General features: G+C 34.8%; 1 protein-coding gene across 3 annotated transcripts in view; it reads left to right on the plus strand.

The window, feature by feature from the left end:
• Window positions 1–23663, plus strand: part of CTNNA3 (catenin alpha 3) — a 1956715-nt gene that overhangs the window by 1749866 nt on the left and 183186 nt on the right. For all 3 annotated transcript variants that reach the window (XM_031949475.1, XM_031949474.1, XM_031949476.1), the window contains one exon: window positions 21593–21774. In XM_031949475.1, coding sequence (XP_031805335.1) covers window positions 21593–21774 — 182 coding nt within the window. The remainder of the gene's footprint in view (window positions 1–21592; window positions 21775–23663) is intronic.

Below are 23663 nucleotides of genomic sequence, written 5' to 3' on the forward strand. Positions count from 1 at the left end.
TGTCAGTAGGAACATCTTTGAGAAAAGTTTTGAATCCTTAAGAGAATTGAGAAATTCCTTAAAGATCTTCCAGCCACTGTCCTCTTCTTCAGTTCTGAGCCCAGCCCCATGCCCATTTTGAGTATCTATCTGAAATGCACAGAGAGATTAATAAATTGCATAGGTTGTGAATCCAACTGCATACTCTAATCAGTGCAATAGACAACTGTTTAAGTTTTACTTCTTTGTTTGTTCATTAACTTATTGACTTATTTTTCATGCTTACAGTCTATCATAGTGATAGAACATAGTAGCGACTTAATAAATCTCACCAGATTAAAAAGAAATTTAAAAAATTTTCTCCCTCCCTTAGATAGCAAGTAAAATATGTTAAAAAAAATGTGCAGTTCCACTATGCATATTTCCACATTTATCATGCTGCACAAGAAAAATATCAAAAAGGAAAAAAATAAGAAATAAAAAAATCAAGCAAACAACAGCAAAAAAGGTAAAAATACTATGCTGTGCTTTATTCAGTCCCCACAATCCTCTTTCTGGATGCTGGATTACTGAACTGAAACGAAGTCTGCTCCCAAGAACCTAGAGACCCCAAGAAAACTAGCAGAGAACATTATAGTTTTGTTTGCAAAACTTTACTTTAATGGAATCAAAACTATCCATTTTGGATTTTATAATATTCTCTAGTTCTTTGGCCATAAATTACTTGCTTCTCCATAGATCTGAGAAGTAGATTATTCCTTGTTCTCTTCATTTGTTATTCAGGGGTCCTCCAACTTTTTATATAGGGGGCCAGTTCACTGTCCCTCAGACTGTTGGAGGGCCGGACTATAGTAAAAACAAAAACTTTGTTTTGTGGACCTTTAAATAAAGAAACTTCATAGCCCTGGGTGAAGGGGATAATCGTCCTCAGCTGACGCATCTGGCCCACGGGCCATAGTTTGAGGACCCCTGTAAATACAGTATTACCCTTTACATCTAAATCATCAACCCATTTTTACCTTATCTTAATATGGTATGTTAGGTGTTGGTCAATGCCTACTTTCTGCCATAATATTTTCCAATTTTCCCAGCAATTTTTGTCAAATAGTGAGTTTTTATACTAGAAGCTGGAATCTTTGGGTTTATTAAACTCTAGATTGCTGTAGTCATTGACTATTATGTTTTGAACCTAATCTATTCCACTTATCAACTGCTCTGTTTCTTAGCCAGTACCAAATAGTTTATATGGCTGCTGCTTTATAATATAGTTTTAGGTCTGGTACTGCTAAACCACCTTCTTTTGCATTTTTTTTTTCATTAGTTCTTGTGAAATTCTTGATCTTTTGTTCTTCCAGATGAATTTTATTATTTTTTCTAACTCTGTAATGTAATTTCTTGGCAGTTTGGTATGGCACTGAATAAGTAGATTAATTTAGGTAGAATTTTTATTTATATTATATTAGCTAAGCCTATCTCAGAGCACTTGATATTTTTTCAGTTGTTTAGATCTAACTTTATTTATGTGGAAAATGTTTTGTTATTGTGTTCATATAGTTACTGGCTTTATCTTGACAGGTAGATTCCTAAATATTTTACATTATTTACAATTATTTTAAAAGAAAATTCTCTTTGTGTGTCTTGCTGCTGTATTTTGCTGGTAACATATAGATATTCTGATGTTTTATATGGATTTTTATTTTTTATCCTGCAACTTTGCAGGATATTTATTATCCTGATTATATATTATGCTCGCTGATGGTTTTAGATAGAAGCTACTGATCATTTTAAGGGAAATTCATTTATTCCTATGCTCTCTTTTGTTTTTAATAAGATTGGGTCTTGGATTTTGTCAAATGCTTTTTATGCATCTGTTGGTATAATCATGTAATTTTCATTAGTTTGGTTATTGATATAGTCAATTATGCTAATAGCTTTCCCAATATTGAATTAGTCCTGCATTCCCACTATAAATTCCACTTGGTCATAATGTATCATCCTGGTGATAATTTACTGTAATCTCTTTGACAATATTTTATTTAAGATTTTTGCATCAATATTCATTAGGAAATGTGATTTATAGTTTTCTTTCTCTGCTTTGACTCTTCCTGGTTTAGGTATCAGCACCATATCTGTGTCAAAAAGGAATTTTGTAGGACTCCTTCTTTCCCTACTTTTCCAAATAGTTTACACAGTATTAAAACCCATTGTTCCTTAAATGTTGGCTAGATTGACAACAGACTTTTCTGAGGTTTTTCCAAGATATCTTCCAGAAATTTGTTACATTCCAAATATTTGTGGTTCTATTACTCCACAATTTGTTCAGAGACTTTATCTGGTATTGATTCTGAGGGAAACCAGGAAAATCTCAAGGAACATCCTATCTAGTTTCTATCATCTTGGCTTCACCCATGATATTTATCATTACTATGGCTACAATAAGATTAAAATAGCTCTGTGAATATAGTTTATGATCCCTTTTGTGATTACAGAGAGTTCATGTCATTTTGTTCATCAAGGTCTTCTCTGTTACTTCCCCACACCTTCCAATATTTTCCCTATTCTCTACTGTTATCTGAGAGTTGAGATTGCTGAATGGCTGAACATTGTACAGGAAAGCTACCATTTTTCTATGAATTTTGGCAGAACCATGATTCAAAAAGATTTTCACCAGTTGCAATGTTGGTCCAAAACAAGATTTATTTTAAGAGATAAAATCCTGCATTAGCCTTATTATTTTGACTTCCTTGTTCTTATTTTTAATTGTTTATTTTAAATTTTTAAATTTTATATTTTTATTAAAACAGAATAAGAAAAACAGAAAAGGAATACAAAAAAATACAACAAAACAGAACATTGTCATTGTAATGTAAAATTATAAAAACAGAATATCATGGAGGATTCAAAATATACAATAACAAATTACCAGTTAAAGAATTACATTCATGAATGTCCATCTTTTACTTTATTGTAAATTGCTCTTTTGTTCTTTACTGCAGACTTTTTTTACTTTATTCTCTCCTCGCCCCCCTTCATCCCTCTACTAACCCCAAGCAGGTTATTGTTAAGGATATATTTAGGCATACATATGTAGTTATATATATATAGAGAGATAGATATAGATATAGATATATAGAACATACCCTGCCACTCCCTCCCCATACACAAACACACATATGTTTTCTATCCCTACTAACTCTGCTTAGTAGAAGCAGAAGTAGATCCCTACCTTCTCTTCTTCCTCACACTTTGCTTCTACACCTTTCCATCCCTTTCCACTTATTTCTTTTTTATAGATTTTGGAGTGTTATACCCTTCATAATATATACACATAATGTTGCCTATTTAACCCATTCTTGTGTGAGTAGGTTTTTAGAACTATGAGCCCTCCTGCCCTCCTCTAATGCCTTTGGTTTATTCTTCCTCTGTACCTCATTTGAATGACATAATTACTATTTTCAACTTAATTCTGTTCTAATCTTTCTTTTGCATTGCTCTATTGTTGATGCCAACTTTAAGTGTACATATACATTTCCCATATAAAACAAACCACAAACAATTTACCCATGTTGAATTCCTTGAAAATGATCTTTGATATTGGCTCTGTATATTAAATTTTCTAAGAATTTTGTGTTTGGCTGATAGAGTCCTGAAAATCAGCACCTACATTGAATGTCTATTTTGCTCATTCAATATTATAAATAATTTTTTTCTGGATATGATTTTTTGGTCACAGATCTAGTTCTTTTGATTGTTAGTAGATATGATTTTAGGACCTGTAGTCTTTTATTGTGACTACTTTATTTATTTATTTATAAAACCTTTACAATTCTTTCTAATGGCAGCTCCAGTATATTTGAATTGTTATTTTTTTTCTTATTTCTTGTAAATTTTTCTCTTTGATCTGGGATTTTTGAAACTTGACAATAATGTTCCTATGTATTTTCCACAAAATATTTCATTAAGGTGGTGATATGCTGGATTTTTTTTCCTATTTCTATTTTCTCCTGTCTATCATTCCAGGACAATTTTCTTGCATTATTTCTTGTAATATTGTGTCAAGATCCTTTTTTTTTGGTCACAAATTCCACACGCCAATTATTCTTAGATTTTCTCTTCTTTATCTGTCCTCCAGATCTATCATTTTTCCTGTAAGATGTTCTATTTTTTTCTTCTTTATAGTCTGTATTGTTATTTCTTGATCTCTAATTCTTATCCAAGTCTCATTTTCAGAGTTGTTTTTATCTTTGAGACTCTGGATCTTATTTTCTGGTTATTTAACCTTTTAAAAAAATAATCTTTTTTTTTAGTGGATTTTATTTTCTGTTTTAGTTTTTCCTGATTTCTTTCACTCAGGGCCATGGCTTGGCAGCATAGCTGGGCCTGGTATTCCCAATCAGCTGAGGTTCCCTCAGTTTTCCCAAACTCAGACCAAGACTCCATATACAGTCCAGAAAGTGAAATTTTCTGTGTTTCTTGCTGAGGTTCCAGCCATACCCATCCAGACCCAGGGCTCCCCATTTGGTGTTTCTGCAGAGCTATCCCAGAGGTGTCTGCATTTCACATGGGTTAATCCCTAACCAAGGATCCCTCTTCAGATTTTCTTGGGTTGGAGGAGAAGGACCCCTGTTTAGCGTCGTCTTCTTGATTTTTCATCAATCTATGTTTGCTCTGAGGAGCAAATTTGTTCTATTTGTGGGGTAAATAAGGAAAGCTTGAATCGTACAACCTATTCCACATCTTGCCAAAATCTTCTCCTAGATTTGTCTTCTAAAAATAATAGCAGATAAGATCAAACTGAGTTTATCCTTTACTGGACATATACCATCTCTGGTGTTATATTCAAACTGGTCACCATATTTTATAGGAAATAATTTCTGTAGAAATAATTAAGAAAACCTTGTTACATAATAGATGTGGAACCATCTAAACAAAATCAGGAGAAATAGTGACTTAGGGGGAGGATCATAGATTTCTTCAGATATCTTAAAGGCTGTCTGGTTAAAAAAAGAAAAAGAAAAAGAAAAAACATCCCATGTATTAGATAAGCTATAACTTCAGAGAGAAGAACAAAGATCAATCTATGAATATTACTAGGGGTTTGATTTCAAATTGTAAGGTAGAATTTTGTAATATATTTAGGAAATCTACCTATCTAAATGCAATAGTTTTTCACAAAGAAAAATGCTCAGAGATCAGATGCCCATCTGTCAAAGTGTGTTGTGTAATGAATTTCCAAAGTTATTTTCCATGTGCCATGAGCCCCTTTGCCCCTACTCTTAGTCATCTCCTCTTACAGAGATGCCATCTGTTGCTATCTCCTCCTTCCCTCTTGTTTCACATGGCAAAATTGCTTTACTGTGTACCAAAGTAATATGGGCCAAAACTCTGAAGTTGATGCAAAGGATTCTTACAAAAGAAACTTACAAAGTACTAAGTCGGTAGAATTGATAGAGACAATAGTTATCTAATTTAGCATGGTTCAGTATGATTGATTTCATCCTACAAGGATATGTTATGAGCCAGAACTTGAAACAAAGGTATTAAGTGTAACTGAGGAGACAATAGTTAAATCTAGTTTAGCATTGATTTAATCCTACAACAAATAATGGTTTCCTAGTGATATATTTATTGGTGTATACTCAGTCTATGGCATATAAGCAAGAAACTCTCAGAGTCAGAAAGGACAAGGGCACTAGAAGTTCTCGAAGGCTGAGACATTGTCCATCTCTGTGGTGGCTGGAGGTTGAAGCATAAACCTTTGGAGTTGGGGAGATTCAGAAGCCAAAGAAGGCAGGCGAGAGCTCAAGCTCTGGGAACTAAGGAGAGAAATGGGCCTCCAGAAAAACCTAGCTGAGCCCCAAGAAGACAAGACTTTGAAGGAGACAATAAAGGATTTTGACTTCAACCCCTGGCTACTCATATGGTGATTACTGAACTGAAATGAAGGCTGCTCCCAAAGGCCCCAAGAAAACAGAGAATATTATATTTTAGCAAGAACATTATACCAAGGCTTATCCATCTACTTACTCAAGCCATTCCACTCCTCCAAAAATTTCCCCCTCTGTGACTCCCCTCCCATTCTTTCAATTATTTTCAATATTTCTCTGTCTACTGCCTTATTCTTTATTGCCTATAAATATGCTCATTTCTCTCTCAGTATTGGAAAACAAAACAAAACACCTTCACTTACTTGATCCCTCCATTTTTGCTATTGGACTACAATTGTACTGTTAATCCTCTGTCTTTTATACCTAAACTCTTCCAAAAGAGCATCTTCAATAAATGCCTCTACTTTCTTTCCTCCCACTCTTGCTCTTAACCCCTTCCAGTTTTATATTTCCAACTTTACGATTTTACCAAAACTGCTCTTTCTAAAGTTACTAATGATCTTAGTTGTCAAATCTAATCATCATTTTTCTAGCTTTATTGTTTTTAATAATGGTATTCCTTGACACTATTGATCATTCTCCTCCTTGATGCTGTCTTCTCTCTAGGTTTTCAGGAGACTAATCTCTCCCAGTTCTTTTTTTTTTTTACATCTGACTCCCCATCACGTACTCTTCCAGCCAGTGATACCAATCTTTTGACTTTCAAGGAATAAGACATTCCATCTTATAGTTTGAGACATTTTCTCTGGCTATTCCTAAAGTCTGAAAGGCCATCTCTTCTCCAATATGACCACTTACCTCTCTGACTGTCTTTAAGTGTTAACTAAAATCCTATCTTTTACAGGATATCTTCTAATACATCATCATTCTAGTGTTGTCCTTCTGTTAAATATTTCTTTTTTATCAGCTTCCTTTATGTGTATTCATTTTCATATTGGTTCCCCCATTAGATTGCCAATACCTTAAGAGCAGAGACTGTCTTATGCCTGTTTTCATATCCTCAGTACAGTGCTTGGCACATAATAAATGTATATTGAATGGTTAATTTAGAATTTGTGCTAATGACTTCTAAGACCCCTTTCCAAATCAAGGTTTCTCTGAATCTATTGTGGACACATAAAAAAGATATGCACACAGACAGAGTGATACAGTTTAAAGAGTGAACTTGCTAATTTTTATTTATACACACCTACCCTGTAATCTAATGAAAATACTATGGATCAAATTATAAAGTCATATGTGGAAGGGAATTTACATATTACCTATTCTGTCACGGTCTGTTCAGCAGATAAGCACACTGAGCCCCAGAATTGTGGTTTGCTAGTCATCAGCCAGCAAATTTGTTATTTGAAATATTTAATTCCATTTAACAAATTGAGATCCTGTTAGATGCATCATCCCTTATCCCTACCCTATCCACTGAGCCATCCAGCTACCTCTCAGTGTTATATATCCAGTCCTAACTCCCTTTCTGAATTGTAGTTTTGCATTACAATTACCTTTTAGACATCTTGAACTGAATGTCCTATAGGTATCTCAAAATCAGCATGTGTTAAATAAAACTCATTCCTCCCCTCATAAACTCTCCCATTATCTGAAGTTCCCTCTTGCTATTGAAGGGATCACTTTCTTTCTGGCCATTCAGATTTCCTCCAAGTTATTCATGAATTTTGTCTCACATTAACTCCAATCTGTTGTCAAATCTTCTCATTTCCACATTCCCAAAATCTCTAGTGAACAGGCTCTTTAGGCCTACTGACACAGTCATTGCCCTGATCCAGTCCCTCTTTAGCTCAGGCCTAGGCTTCTGTTTTAGTTTTCCCCTTAGGATTTCCCCTTATAAAGGGAATCCCTTTCATTAGGGCCCTTATTATCTCATAAGGAAATTACATTATATTTTATTTATTTTTTTACATAAATATATTAGGTCATTAAGGTGGTGAAGTAGATAGAGTCAGGAGAACCAGAGTTCAAGTTTGGGGTCAAAAATAACACTAGCTGAGTGAACTTGGAAAAGTCACTTAATACTGATTATCTCACCAAAAAAAGGAAAATAAAGTATATGTATACATTTATGCATGTACACATATACATACATAGATACACACACACACATGTATTCCAATTAGTTGAAATCATGATGTATCAGAATATTTTGAATAATAGTCCTGATTCCAACACAGTATCTTTATATCTATCTATCTATATCTATCTATCTATAATATATATGTAGATATATATATCAAGATAGCTATATTTATAGATCTATATATATATGGATAAATACTGCAGACAGAGAGGGAGGGAGGGGAGAAAGGAAGGATGGGAGAGAAGTAGATATAGATAGATATAGTAAACATAAGTTATTATTTATGGTTATGTCTATATCAAAATATTTATATAGTTAGTAATAGAATGGCAGAACTAATGAAGCAAAGTACTATGCTGAACATGGGACTACTACTCAAAATAAACTTATGGATCACGATTTCAGTTATGTAGGAAATCTCACCAAAGATGTCAGTCACATCCTAGCTGTAACATTCAGCCAAATGGTGGGCACATAATAAATGCTTAGTTTACTGAATGCCCAGCTGGTGTTAATTCTGCACATGCCCTTCTTTATGTTTGCTACAAGGGGACTCACTTGACACCCTGGGGATCTTCCAGACTTTCTTCTGACACCAGGGAAATGCTAACATATTTATTTAATTATTATTATATTATGTATTATTGGAATGTGGAATATAGAATTATAATTATTAATTAAGGGCCTCATATAGGAGATAAGACCTGAGCTACGCTTTGCAGCATGCTAAGAATTGATCTGGAAAGCTGCAATGAGAAGAGAGGACCTTTTAGACAGGAGCCAACTTACACCAAAGCAGAGTGAGGCAATAGGCAGTGAATGCATAAAGAAGTAAAAATGCATGCAAGCCCCATAAGGTAACAGCAATTGCCAATAAACATTGCCTTCAAACACCCTTTCTAAAACATTAATTTAAAAGATTGGAAAATTACTCCAGCAGAATTCAAAGGAATGAGTATTAAATGAAAATAACGAGGCTAGAAGATGCTTTAAAATAGGAATCTAAACATTACTTTCCAGGAGTGCCCTCAAAACTTTTAATTAACTTAGTAGTTATTCTTCATTTTTTTTTTCCTAGAGTTCTCCAGAATGTTCATATTCCAGTGGAAATACCATACTATTTATAATGTTGATTTATTAAAATGCATTCATTACCCAAATGTCTCTAGGGTTGTGTACAAACACATAAATGACACTATTAAATCAAATTAAGCCCAGTAGGTAAGAGAATAAATCCCCTCATTAAAGATACAACATCTGTTTGTTAGGTGTTCCTCTGTGTACATATACCCCGAATACCTATAGAGCTGTAAAGTTTGTCAAACATCTGCTTTAGAACATTGTTTCCTATCAGCTTAAATTTAATTCAGCCAAAAAAAAGTCATGGAACTTGTTTTCTCATGGCAAATTTCATCTACGCTTCCTCCCTATATCTCTATCATTTCCCACCCACCCCAATATCTTCAGTTATTCATAAACATGAAATAGTAATCCTAAAAAATATATATATATATATATATATATATTAAAGGCACCATGTTTTATATCCCATTCTTCCTTTTGTACTGGGAGAAAACGTCAAACTTAAATTAAGGTTATACAAAAAATTATATGAGAAGAAACTTGGAGAAGGTAGTTAGATACACAGTAAGTCCTGCCTTCAAGTCTTACCTGTGACTTAGATTGGCTGATTGATCCTAAGGATCTCACTTGACAACACAGCTGCTTAGGCAATTCTCTTAAGAGTATTAATCAAGTCAATCAATTATTAAGGACCTACTGTAATTCAGGCATTTTACTGAGTGCTTATACAAAACAAAAGTGGCAGAACAAACCTGTAACCTTTGCATGGCTTTCCATGTTACCAGGTATCACTAGTTCTGTTTCTTATTGTGTTAATAGATGAACTTTTATAAAAGCCTAGTGTTATCCTTCCTCATTTTGAATAACATAAATGATTCAATAGTGCTAAATAATGAATATATGCGCATATATATACATAATATATACATATGTTTTTGTAAATAGCTTTATTGATAAGTACAGCCTTTATAACTTTGTTAGTATCATTATTTTGGGTTAAGTTTATTAATCTTCACACTGAGAATAGGATTTAAAATTGTGTGGGTTTTTATATATATATATATATATATATATATATATATATACATACACACACACACCCATATACATATATACATATGTGTATACACAAATACCCATGTGTGTATATATATATGCACACACATATATGCATGCAACCACATCTGCATTGTGTGTGTATATATGATACACATGTGTATGTGCATGTATATACACATGTACACTATTATTTTATTATTTACCTCCTGGGGTTGATGGAAAGACTAAATATTATTATCATTCCTAATTTACAAATAAGAGTTTGAATGATTTCCTGAGGATCACACAGCTAGTAAATATATAAAGTCTATGAATATCTGAATTCTGATTTTCCTGCCTCTAGATCTAGTATTATATCCACAGTATCACCTAACTGTCCACCTAGTAAGTCCTTGTTAAATAATTGGCAAATATTCTGTTATTTTATTCAGTATTTTCACCCTAAGAGCACTTAAGAAGGTCTTATACTCTTTTCCCGTTTTAAAAAAAAACATCATAGATAAACTATCCATACGAATATACATAGCCCCACATCACCTGGACTCATAAATAAGATCTTCTACATCTTCCTTCTTAGCCAATCTTGAATACATTAAGGAACATTCAACTCTCTTCCCTCAACAGATTACTGTTCTCAGATCCCAATCATAAATCTGGAAGCAAACAAATCAAATAACACCTCTCTCCTGAACAATCATTATTCTGGAAATCCTGAAAAGGGGGGATCCAAGATTAGAAATTTTTCTGTACCCTCTCAAAAAGTACTTATGTGTGTGAACTTGGAAATAAGTTTTGAAGCTGCCACACTATCCCTTCAGTTCTTCAGTTTGCAAAATTGAAGCCCTACAGAGTCCCACTGACATCTTCAGTCAGATGCAAAGTGTAGCCTTTAATAAATCTTTGGACACGTAAGATTTGGGACATTGGTTGCCTTGTCCCTGTGTAGTGCTGACCAGGTTTTCCCCAAAATCACTCTTTAGAGAGGAATTTGCCACCAAATTTGCCACACAAGAAGGAGAAATGGATCAGTTCTCTTCAACTCAATCCCCCCAGTCCAGATGTGCAGCAAAGTGGACCCAATTAGACAGAAATCAAATATTCTCTGCCATTAAGTTAATATTGCCAAAAGGTAAACATGCCCTCAGATTATTGCAGAAGCCTAGGCCTGAGCTAAAGAGGGACTGGATCAGGGCAATGACTGTGTCAGTAGGCTTAAAGAGCCTGTTCACCAGAGATTTTGGGAATGTGGAAATGAAGATTTGACAACAGATTGGAGTTAATGTGAGACAAAATTCATGAATAACTTGGAGGAAATCTGAATGGCCAGAAAGAAAGTGATCCCTTCAATAGCAAGAGGGAACTTCAGATAATGGGAGAGTTTATGAGGGGAGGAATGAGTTTTATTTAACACATGCTAATTTTGAGATACCTATAGGGCATTCAGTTCAAGATGTCTAAAAGGTAATTGTAATGCAAAACTACAATTCAGAAAGGGAGTTAGGACTGGATATATAACACTGAGAGGTAGCTGGATGGCTCAGTGGATAGAGTATTAGACTTGAAATCAGGCAAATTCCTTTTCCTGAGTTCAAATCTGGATTCAAACAGTTACTAGTTGTGCAATTCTGAGTAGGTCATTTCACTCTGTCTCAATTTCCGCTAAAGAAGGAAATGGCAAACTACTGCAAGACTCTAAATGGGGTCCCAAAGAGTTGCACATGATGAAAACAAATAAAAAACAGAAACTCTAATTCTAACACTTATGTGTTTATGAGTCGATGTGATGATTAAATGAGGTAGCTAGAAGGGAGAAAAAGAAGACCCAGAACAAACATGAACTGGATGGAGTCTAGCAAAGACTGAAGAAAATATTCCAAAGAAGAGGTTAATCAACTGTTTCAAATCCTGAAAATAGGATAAGTACCATGAGAACTGAGGAAAGGACATCAGATTGAGAAACTAAAAGATCCCTGGAGATTTGGAAAAGAATCATTTGACTTTCATTATGAGGATGAAAGTCAGAAGGTGTAGCATGTTATGAAAGATACTGAAACAGAGGCATAGGACTTAGACTACTTTCTTGAAGGAGTTAGCCATGATGGAGAGGAAAAATATAAAATGCTAGCTAGGGAAGATGGCTAAAAATAAATAAAGAATTTTATTTTTAAGTTAAAAAAACTCATGAAAGAGGCATATCCATACCCATAAGGATTAGGGGAAAAACAAAAGGGTGAGGGATTGATAAGTGATTTGAGTGGGTATGATAGAAATGGTAATCTACTGGGGATGTTGAGTTGGAACATAACTTTGAATGGAGAAGTATTTGTCTTGGCAAAAAGAAGGTCCACCTCTTCATCAAAGAGAAGGTTTAAAAAGGATATAGTCTAAGGAAGATGTCTAAGTGATATGAGATAAGGGAAAAAGAGCAAACTCAGTGAATGTAATCCATTTTTTTTTTCTTGAAGCACAGGCCAGAAGCTTCAAGTAAAAGGATAGTGGTAGGGTTGCCATAGGAGGACAAAGAAAGGATGAAAAGGATTGGGATGTTTACTGTGGTTAGTTGATAAATGAAAAAGGAAAGAATAAAAAGATTGGTGTTATGGGCCAGAACCTGGCCAGAAACAAGGTACTCGGTGAAATTGAGGAGAAAATGTTTAAATCTAGTTTAGCATTGATTTAATTCTACAACAAATAATGGTTTCCTAGTGATAATGATTGGTTTGTACTCAGTGTATATATAAAGGAGAAGCTCTCAGGGCCAGAGACAAGTGAGCTAGAAGCTCTCAGAGGCTGAGACAGATTCATTCCATTGTCCACCTTTGTTGTGGCTGGAAGCTGAAGCACAAACCCTTGGATTCGAGGATATTCAGAAGCCAGAGAAGGCAGGCAGGAGCTCAAGCTCCCAGAAGTAAGGAGAGAGACAGGCTTCTAAGAAAACTACCCAAGCCCCAAGTGAAGGAAACAATAAAGTTCAAATAAAGGATTTGAACTTTAACACCTGAATGCACTTGTGGTGATTATTCAGACTGAAACGAAGGCTACTCCCAAGACCCCCAGAGAACCCCAATAAAACCCAAAGGAGAACATTACAAATTGATTTGCTGCAATTCTGACTAGGCAGCAAAAGTTTACAGTGAATCCAGTTAGCATGTTTTTTCATTTTCTAGACTTCTTTCAGTAACTTGTATATAGGAGCAAATGTGGCAATTGTTGCTCCTCAATATTAAACTGAGGATTGGTAGAGCATTACTGATGAGAGGACAATGGGTCAAGTGTTTTGAATGTTCAGTGTACTATGGTCTTAAATCAATTATTAAAGATAGATAAATGGAGGAGAGTGTGACCAGTGCAAAAGTGATGGTCTAAGAAAACTACAAATCTGGTAGTTCACATTTTAGATGGTGAATTTTAGCTTCCTTCATTAGTTTCTTTTCTATTGATAGATTAATCTTAGTAATACTTATTAAACCTAGGATCACCCTGATGGGAAATTGGTGACAAATATAATTATATCCATTTTACATTGGAGAAAAAATGACCTTGAGGTTAATTTACCTTTTCAAGATTTTTGGGAGATGAGGCATTTCCAGAAATAGAGATCGAGAAGCAAATGAATGAATGACAAAGCTTTTATTAAACAATTGCTATGTGGGTGCTAGGAATAAGAACAGAGAAGTAAGGCATTCTCTATACTCAAAGAGTTCACATTAGAATGGAAGAGGCAATACTTATGCAAAGTCTAGACAGCAAGATCCCATGGTCCTTAGGGAATGTGGTAAAGTAGAATCTATGTGCTTTATTTAATATTATTCATACTGATTAAATTATTAAATAAATAATTAATGAATTAGTTTCTAATGTTGGGCTCTTTGACAAGACCAAGGACCTCTATGAGGAGAATTATAAAGCATTTGACATTAACCAAATTAATGGGTTTGTTCTCTGTGGTAACTTTGAGGCCTGGACTGGAGTCAGAACTGGGAATCTAGGAGTAACTGATTCTCAGATTCTTCATAGAAGTTACTTTTCCCATATGATAAATGCAATCAGGGGGCTAGAAGCTGAACTTCCCCAACTGGGGAGGGGGTATTACCAAACCCAAATATCTTGACCTTAAATTAAATGCCCATAGTGGAAAGAAGTTGATGTTAAAAGTGGCAAAGAAAATAGGTCCCTTCTTCACATAGACCACTCCTGGTCTAACCGTCCCTTCATTTCAGAGGTAGTAAAATTAATCCATGAAGTGATGATTTGTTGAGTTCTCCATTACTGGTCTTCTTTCACATGATCTCACAATTTTATTAGCCATGGAGTCTAGAACGCTCACTTAGATGACACGTGTCTCTGAAGCAACCATTATGGAAAGATTACAACCTCTTTATGAGAGTGAAGTGAACAATTATGACCAGTCATCAGGAGAGCAAGGACTGATTTCTACTTTTGCAATTGCTTAATGTTTTGGTGGTGGCTGTAATTTACTCCATATGCCTCTCTATTACCTTTGATTTTAGAAGTAACTGAGCTGTGTCTTCATTTATGCTCATTCCCATATGCCAACAGCATTTAAATCTGCTCTTGTTTCACTGCATGATGTGAGTTACACTGAAAGGGAACTGAAAAATATTTTCTAAGTAGGAAGAAAATTTTGTAGCTATGTGATTAGCAACTAATAAAGGCTGATTTGGTTCATTACTAGGTTTCTGTGAAGCCATTTTAAAGGAATCTTTAAAAAAATCTTCTAACCATCAATCTAGAATGCTAATCATCTTGTAATATTTTAAAGTTATATTTGATGAATAAATTTGAAGAACTAGCAAAGAATTTTAAGTCTCCTCTCAAATCAACGAATCCTAAATATATAAATCTAGTCATCTCTGCATTGTAGTCTCGTTATAAGGATCAAACCATTACCTGGATGTCTGTATTTTCTTACTATATAAACTCCTTGATAGTAGGAGGTTTTTTTTCATTTTGGATACATTCATTTGGATACAAAGGCCAGGTTCTGGTCTATTTGATGAATTTTTAGAGATTTATTAACCACATCAACTAATTGTTCTTTCCAAATCTCAAACTTGCCTCATGATTTTCCCAACCTGATTCTCACCCTTCATTCAAACTTCCCCAATACTTTTTTTCAATAAATATGAAATAAGTCTTTCTAATTTTCTTTCTCAGCCTCTCAAATAGGGGAGAGAGAGATGAAAAACAAAAGACTTATGTAGCCAGATAAAATAAATTCTTTTGTTGATTCTGTCTTCTGGAATCATGATTGATCCTCATGATGATCAAAGTTTTGAAGTCTTTCAAAATTGTTTGTGTTTACAATGTGTTTATATGTTAAACTGTTATTTTAGTTCTACTCACTTCCTACTGAATAAGTTTAAACACTCCCCAGCTTTTTCTGAAATTGTCACTTTTGTCATTTTTTCACCTGACTTTTAAAAAGAATGTTTCTGTAATTGCTATTTTCAAGTATATGAAGCACTTATATAGATTATAAATTAGATTGATTCTCCATGAATCAAAGGGTAGAGTGTGGATCAGGGTAGGGACACAAAGACCAACTTAATATTGATGCCATAGGGAAAATGCTAGGCAGGAGTGGAAGGTGGGGATGTCACAATGGGAGCTGTCCAAAATTACAAATAGTTGCTCCCATTGTTAGAGAATACCTCATTAGAGATTTCAAGCTGAGAAATTCAATCATTTCCCACAAGTATTGTTGTAGTGCTGGATACTGAGGTGGTTCAATGGATAGAAAGCAAGATCTGCAGTCAGGGAGACCCGAGTTCAAATTTGGTCTCAGACACTAGTTATATGACCCAAAGCAAATCACTTAATTCAGTTTGCCTCAGTTTCTTCATGTGTAAAATGAGCTTGGCCAAGAAAACATCCAATTGAATATGACTGTAATGACACACCAATAATAACAACAAATGTTACATTGGGGATTCTTCTTTGTTATATATGGGCCAGCATATATAGCCTCTCAAGTCTCTTAACTCTGCAAATCAATGATTCTTTTTTATATATAATCCTAATACAATTGATTCTGCCTTTAGTTTACCCTTCTCCAGGAAGCTAAATGATGTAGTGCACAGAGTATTAGACCAGTCCTCAGAAAAGCTTGAGTTCAAATCTAGCATCATATGTTGTGAAAGACCTGAGACAATCCCAAAATCTCTGTGTGCTTCTGCTTTCTTAGTAGCAAAATAGGATTGTTACAAGGATCAACCAATGTAACATTTGTTAAATGTTTAGCAAGCTTGGCACAGAGTTGTTGCTTTGCTGTGGTTATTATTGCTGTTTATCTTATTTCACTATTTATGCTTATCAAAAAATTAGAGTAGTTGCCCATCAATTGGGGAATGGCTGAAGAAGTTGTGATATATGAAGGTAATGGAATATTATTGTTCTGTAAAAATGATGAACAAGCTGATTTTAGAAAAAAACTTGGAAAGATTTACATGAACTGATGCTGAGCAAAACAAGCAACTTGATTGTGCAATGATACATTATAAAAGACTTGGTTCTTCTCAGTGGTTCAGTAATCCAAGGCAATCCCAAGAAACTTTGGATAGAAAATGCCATCTGCATCTAGAAATAAAACTTTGGAGATTGAATGTAAATCCACACATGTTATATTTACTTTTTTTCCCCTCTCTCACAGTTTTTTCCCTTTTGTTCTTATTTTTCTCTCCCAACAATATTCATAAAGAAATATGTATGTTAACAAGTTGATATAAATATATTATCAGAAAAATAAAACAATTAATAAAAATATATGCTTATTCCTTTCTCTCTTACCTTTTCTTCTTTTCCTACTTAATTAAATGTGTCTTGTTTTTGGAACTTGGATAATTCTCTCTTCATGTCTCCATATTCATTTAGTTAACAAGTCTTATTCTTTCAATTTCAACAGCATCACTCACCTATCCCTTTTTATCCACTGATATGGATTATTCTCTATTTCAGGCTTTTATTATTATTTTCTATACCCAACTTGTCACTCTGCTAATCCAGTCTCTCTCCTATTTAGTCTTTTCTTCTCAAATGAAATTGCAAAAATCCAATCCCTAAGACAGGTTTTGACCTGTTACTTCATCTACTAAAACAAAACAACATCAACATCCCCCAAAAGACACACTTCATGTAATTAGAAATGTACAGAGTACCAGCAATATGCAAAGATAGTCAAATGTGAGTGACTTAGTAACTCTTGTTCAATACAATAATTTACCATAACTCCAAAGAAGGCAATACTCTCCATTTCCAGATACAAAACTGATGTACTCAGAGGGCAGACTTCATTTTTCTTGGTATTTTTTTCAGAGCATGGTAAATATGGACATATATTTGCATGGCTTTATATGAATAATAAGTATCATAATCCTTGTTTTCTCAAAGGGGTGGAAAAATTAAAAAGATTTGAATTGAAAATAAAAATAAAATCTTAAAAATAAATCTTTATCAGCTTCCAATTGCTTCTCACATAACTATCAAAAGATAGATGACCTATGGCCTATCATTATTCATACTTCTGCCACTTATCGGACTAAAAATTCTTTCTGAATTTCAAAAAGCCACTTTCCCAGTTCTGTGAAGTCTCAATGCCTTGAATTTTTGCTCTGCCAGGAATGCCTCTGTATTTTCAAGGCATAGTTCAGTACCACTTTAATCAACCCAGATGGTAGTATCTCTTTATTTCTCTGCCAACCCAGATAATACAGAAAGGTAGCATGGGGTTGTGGATACAAAGGTTGTTTAAAATCTGGAAGATCTGAATCTAATCCAGGGCTAGTTTCCAATGTTATATAATGATATATGTGTACATACACACACACACACACACACACACACACACACATACACACAGATTGATTTCCTTCTTATCATTGCCTTTTTACAACACTGGTTCCCTTCAAATGATCATTTAAAGAAACTGAGGCACAAGGAAATTTATTTGAAGTGATGAATCTAGAGTCTCACAACTAAAAAAAGTCTGAGGCAATATTTGATGCAGGTCTCCTTGATTCCAAGTTTAGTGTGGTAGTTATTGTCCCATCTTACAGCAAAATCCTACAATATCCAAGACTCCAATGCAGACTCCAATCCAAATACTAACCTGAGCCAAACCTACATAGTTTCTTGGAGGAGATGAGATTTTTTGTCTTTAGGTTGCTATGAACAATGGCAAGGAGTGACTTGAAGACTCAGCTGACCTGCCAAATTTCCCAGAGTACTTAGTTCTATCTTTGCACATGTAATAGTAGCCTAACTCTTTATTGAACTAGTGAGTACATAGGCCCAGTGAGTACATGGGCAAATGTCAATGAATTCAATGACTTTTCTCCTGTACTCTCATACCTTTCTATACTCATGTGAGACTCTCTCTCTACCTATTTATTCTCTTGGACGCTCCCCTTCTGAAGGCATGACTTTCCTTTCATATCAGGATACTCAGTAATCAATACTATTCTCAGTGCCAACTTATCCTAGCATATGCTCAGTCTTTCCTGCTCACTGACTTGCTAGGGAAACCTTGCTGAATGCATAATTCCTGACCTGGGAAATTGTAAAAAAAATTGATAACTGTTCATTTCTAAATGCTAGGGATGGATGGCGTTGTGGCAAAATTCTACTCTTCTTCCCCAATTCTTGCTTGAACTGTATTAGGGCAGTAACTGATGCAACTGATTAACAGTTTTATCATATATTCTGGCTTTAGAGCCAAAGATAATTTTAATCACAGAATAACAATACACTTTTTAGAAAGACATCATCCTGGGAGATGTCAGATTTAGAAATGTGGATTAAGCACTTTAGGAGAGAGATAAAAAGAGTAGAGGAGGAGGAGAAGAAGGAAGAATTACTAAGACTTTAGTGGTGTATTTTAGCATTTATAAGAATGTAGCTTGAGGGTATTAATATGCTCCATGGCACTCTTACATGTTGACAAGGCCTTTGTCCCCATTTCTCTTGGATCTCTCAGAGCTTCTTGGTCTCCTCTTCCCATTAAAACCAAAGAGTGAAGTGGATTGTCGGTCAAAGCAGGCCCTTCACCAGGTCAAAGGTCAGAACCAAACTTCCGAGGATGAGGTGGAGTAGAAGGAAGACACTGGGGGATTTCTAACCACTTCCATCTGCAGCTCTGGGGGGGTTTCAGCTTCCAGGATAAGCTCCTCACCATGCTGCTAACTCAGCCTTGGATACTCAACAGTGCCAATTTCTCATCACTTTCCCCCCTCTTTTTGGAGGGCTCTCAGGAGGCAGGACTTCTCACAAAGCTTTTCCTTATATAGGGCAAGATTCAGACTTTCCACCTCATCCTCTGTTTTCCATCTGCAGCTTTACTACATTTAAACACTACAGAGCAAGACATCCTCAGTGTTGTCCCCCTCCTCACTCCTCATCCCAACTTTCTAGTTTCCTTTTGTATGTTATCTTCCCCTATTAAATTATAAGCTTCTTGAGGACAGGAACTGTTTTATATTATTTGTATCCTCAGTGATTACTATTGTTCCTGAAAAATAATTGATGCTTAAGAAATGGTGATTAATTGTTACAATGAATTGAAGATTTGTCTGAAATTGGAAAATCTTTTTTTCTAAATCCTTATCTCCTGGACCATGCTTTCAGGGGATACAGGCAAAGGGATTATTACATATACTTTTTTTTTAATCTGTGTACAAGTTATTTCCCCAAGTAAAATTAGAGCTCATCAAAAGGAGGGACTTTTCCCCTTCTTTTTACTCTCTGTAATCCCTTAACATAAGCATAGTTATCAGCACTTAAATACACTGGATTCCCAAATATCTTTGGAGGGGAGAATGAGACTATTTTTTTAAATAGCTTTTTATTTACAAGATACATGCATAGGTAATTTCTCAGCATTGACAGTTGCAAATCCTTTTGTTCCAACTTTTTCCCTCCTTCCCCCTACTCCTTCCCCCAGATGGCAGGTTGACCAATACATGTTAAATATGTTAAAGTATAAGTTAAATATAATATATGTATACATGTCCAAACAGTTAATTTGCTGTATAAAAAGAGTTGGAAGCTATAAAGAAAATAAAAAATGCAGGCAGACAAAAATAGAGGGATTGGGAATTCTATGTAGTGGTTCATTATCATCTCCCAGAATTCATTCCCTGGGTGTAGCTGGTTCAGTTCATTGCTGCTCTATTAGAACTGATTTGGTTCATCTTCATTGTTGAAGAGGGTCATGTCCATCAGAATTGGTCATCATATAGTATTGTTGTTGAAGTATATAATGATCTCCTGGTCCTGCTCATTTCACTGAGCATCAGTTCCTTTAAAGTCTCTCCAGGCCTTTCTGAAATCCTCCTGCTGGTCATTTCTTACAGAACAATAATATTCCATAATATTCATATACCACAATTTATTCAGCCATTCTCCAATTGACGGGCATCCACTCAGTTTCCAGTTTCTGGCCACTACAAAGAGGGCTGCCACAAACAGACTTTCACTACCTTGCCTCACTGAAATCCAATTAATTTTCAAAGCAAGACATCATTCTTGAGGCAAGACATCATTCTCAGATGAACAACAGCAAACACTCTTTAAGTCATATATTTAAATAGACCCTGGAGAGCTATGCCTTGAGTCAGGAAAACCCGAGTTCAAATCTGACCTCAGACACTTACTTGCTATGAAAGCCTGAGCAAGTCACTTAACCTTATTTGCCTTCATTTCTTCATCCATAAAATGAGCTGGAGAAGAAAATGGCAAATCACTCCAGTATCTTTGATAAGAAAATTCCAGATTAAGGTCACCAAAAATCAAAAATAGGGAAACAACTGAACAACAAAACAATAATAGCAACTGATCCTGTGATTTCGTTGGCATCAAGAACTTCCAGATGGGGAAATTCCTTCAGCTAATTTAATTTAGTATCTTCTATATCATTTATAGTATTAGAGTTGCCTTAAGCCATACAGTTAATACTGGTCAAAGGTGAAGTTTGAACCCAGGTCTTCCTACTCTTATTGGAATACTCCTTTGATAAATACTTGTTATTAAATGTTGCATTGTGGTAAATGAGCCTGGAAACATGTTGTGTTAAGGACAGAGAATACAAACTGAAATATAAGATAGTTCCTGTTTTCAAGAACCTATTTCAAACACTGCCTTTGGCAATCACCAGTTTCATGCCCTTTTATAATTCCCTTATTCATTCTGAGATACAGTTTAATCATTTGAAAAATAAAGAAGTTGTATAAGATAAGCAGTATGGTCCCATCTAATTCTAAATATATAATTCAATTATCCTATGCTTAGGAAAGTGTATGGTAATTGTGTGTGTGTGTGTGTTGAGTAGTTTCTTTGTTTTTTTTTGGGGGGGGTAATAAATATCTGACATATGATTTTTATTTGCCTTATTTGGGTATTTGGTGATGTCCACTGCATAAAAAGAAGTGCTTTTAAGTCCCGGTAGATGTTTTACAAATCATATTATCTTCTATTTCAGGCTAAAATGACTCAACTACCTGAGGCTGAAAAGGAAAAGATTGCAGAGCAAGTAGCTGATTTCAAAAAAGTCAAGAGCAAACTGGATGCTGAAATTGAGATATGGGATGATACCAGCAATGACATCATCGTCCTGGCCAAGAAGATGTGCATGATTATGATGGAGATGACAGACTTCACCAGGTAATTATGTTTAATATTTATAAGTTTTAGAATTATTTGTCATGCAGGTAAAACATCAAGTTTTCTAAGTGGCAGGTGCCAAAATCCTGCAAAAACTGAATGATAAAGCAAATGAAAAGGAATCGGGTGGGTTATCATTTCAGGACTCCAGTGAGAATAGATTGGGCAATGTTTAACCTTGAATGAAGTTTGATGATAGCTGTCAAAGAATTTCTTTTAAAAGCTTCCTATTCAACATACCCACGTTTTCATAAATTCATTTTCTGAAGGAATGTATAATCCTACAGCAAATCAGTCCTGAAGTGTTCCTGGAGCTATCTTTTAGTTTTTTGTTTGTTTGTTTGTTTTGTTTTCTTTTTTCCATTTATTTAATGCTTTTATTATTTGGCTTCAAAGTTGGGTTGGGATAGTAGAATACTAAATTCTCAGCATGGAGTTAAGAAGTCTAGCGCTCTTGGTTTCTGACCATGGACAAATCCTAAATGTTTTTGAGTCTGTTTTTGATACCTGTAGATAAAAAGGAATAATATAGGAATGACCTAGACTGTGACCTAGGGAGCTAGAGATTGCAGAATGAAAAATTCCATTTCTCACTTCAGATCCATGCCTTCTCTGAAATTCATATTTTTAGAGCTGCAGGTTGGGAACACTGAGAATAAATAAATGAATGGATTTTAAAAGCATTTATTAAATTTGTGTTACCTACCATTCACTGTATTAGGCATAGAAAAGATGAATTCATATAAACATATCATTTCCTACCCCTAGGATGCTTACGTCCTTTTAAGGAAAGACATCATAAACAGGGAACTGATGATCATGGAAACATGTTTTGTACAGAGGAGTAAAAGGGACTGCTGATAGATAGCTTCATGAGGCATTTGACATAAACTTTTCTCAGTAAGAGTGGGGACTAGTAGGATATGGGATTAAGATTATGGGTAAGTGGTATATTAGCTCTGGTCTAAGCAAGATAAATAAAATACTCACTAATAAAATAAAAAATAATAATAAAAAATTCCAGATCGGGAGGTTAAATTTTGGCTTGGAGGTAGAGCCTGGAGTGTATTTGGCTTGGTATGGATATCTGTGGAAAATTTTATGGTGAATCGAGGTCACAGCAAGATGAATTATTGGAAAAATAAGTATTAAGCATTGTTCTGAACATTGAAAACATAAATAGAAAATACAGTCCCTACTCCCAAGGAATTTATATTCTAATAGGAGGCAAGAACATATAGAGTAGAATACAAATACATGTTATATTAAAACCTTGACAAACTTCATACCTGTGTCCATATATATTTCTATATGCAGACATGTATGCACAATGTGTTACACATGTATATACATTAGTTTGTATGTATATTTACGTATGTTTATATATACTTGAATATACACATGCATGTTCATATGTAGGTACATTTATAATATTAAGCTATTTGATGGTGGCAAGAATTTTGATAAGGTGAATCTTTATAAATCAGAAGCCCAGTGTCAGTGGGTTAGAGCTTGAGTTCTGAGTTAGGGATGGATGTCAGAGATAGACAATAAGCCATGAAGATACTAAGGGAAATAGTGTGATGGATCTGGGTACAGGCAAGATAAGATGAAGTATATTCTCCAATTCGAAGACCAGGGTGTTAGGATTTAGTGATCTGTCCACAGTCACGGTCAGCCTGTGTCACAGGAGAGAATTTGAGAACTGATTTCAGGTCTTCTGATTCTGAGGATGCCTATTTATCTATAAGGCCACACTGACTCATCATGATCCATAAAATAAGCCAAATAAGACTTGTATTAAGTACTTTATGGGATTATTGTCTGAACAATGAGATAAAATGAATATGAAGCATTTTGTGCCCTTTAGGGTATTATGTACCTGTCAG

This window comes from Sarcophilus harrisii, chromosome 2 (assembly GCF_902635505.1).
Source record: "Sarcophilus harrisii chromosome 2, mSarHar1.11, whole genome shotgun sequence".
In the NCBI taxonomy this organism is placed as follows: domain Eukaryota; kingdom Metazoa; phylum Chordata; class Mammalia; order Dasyuromorphia; family Dasyuridae; genus Sarcophilus; species Sarcophilus harrisii.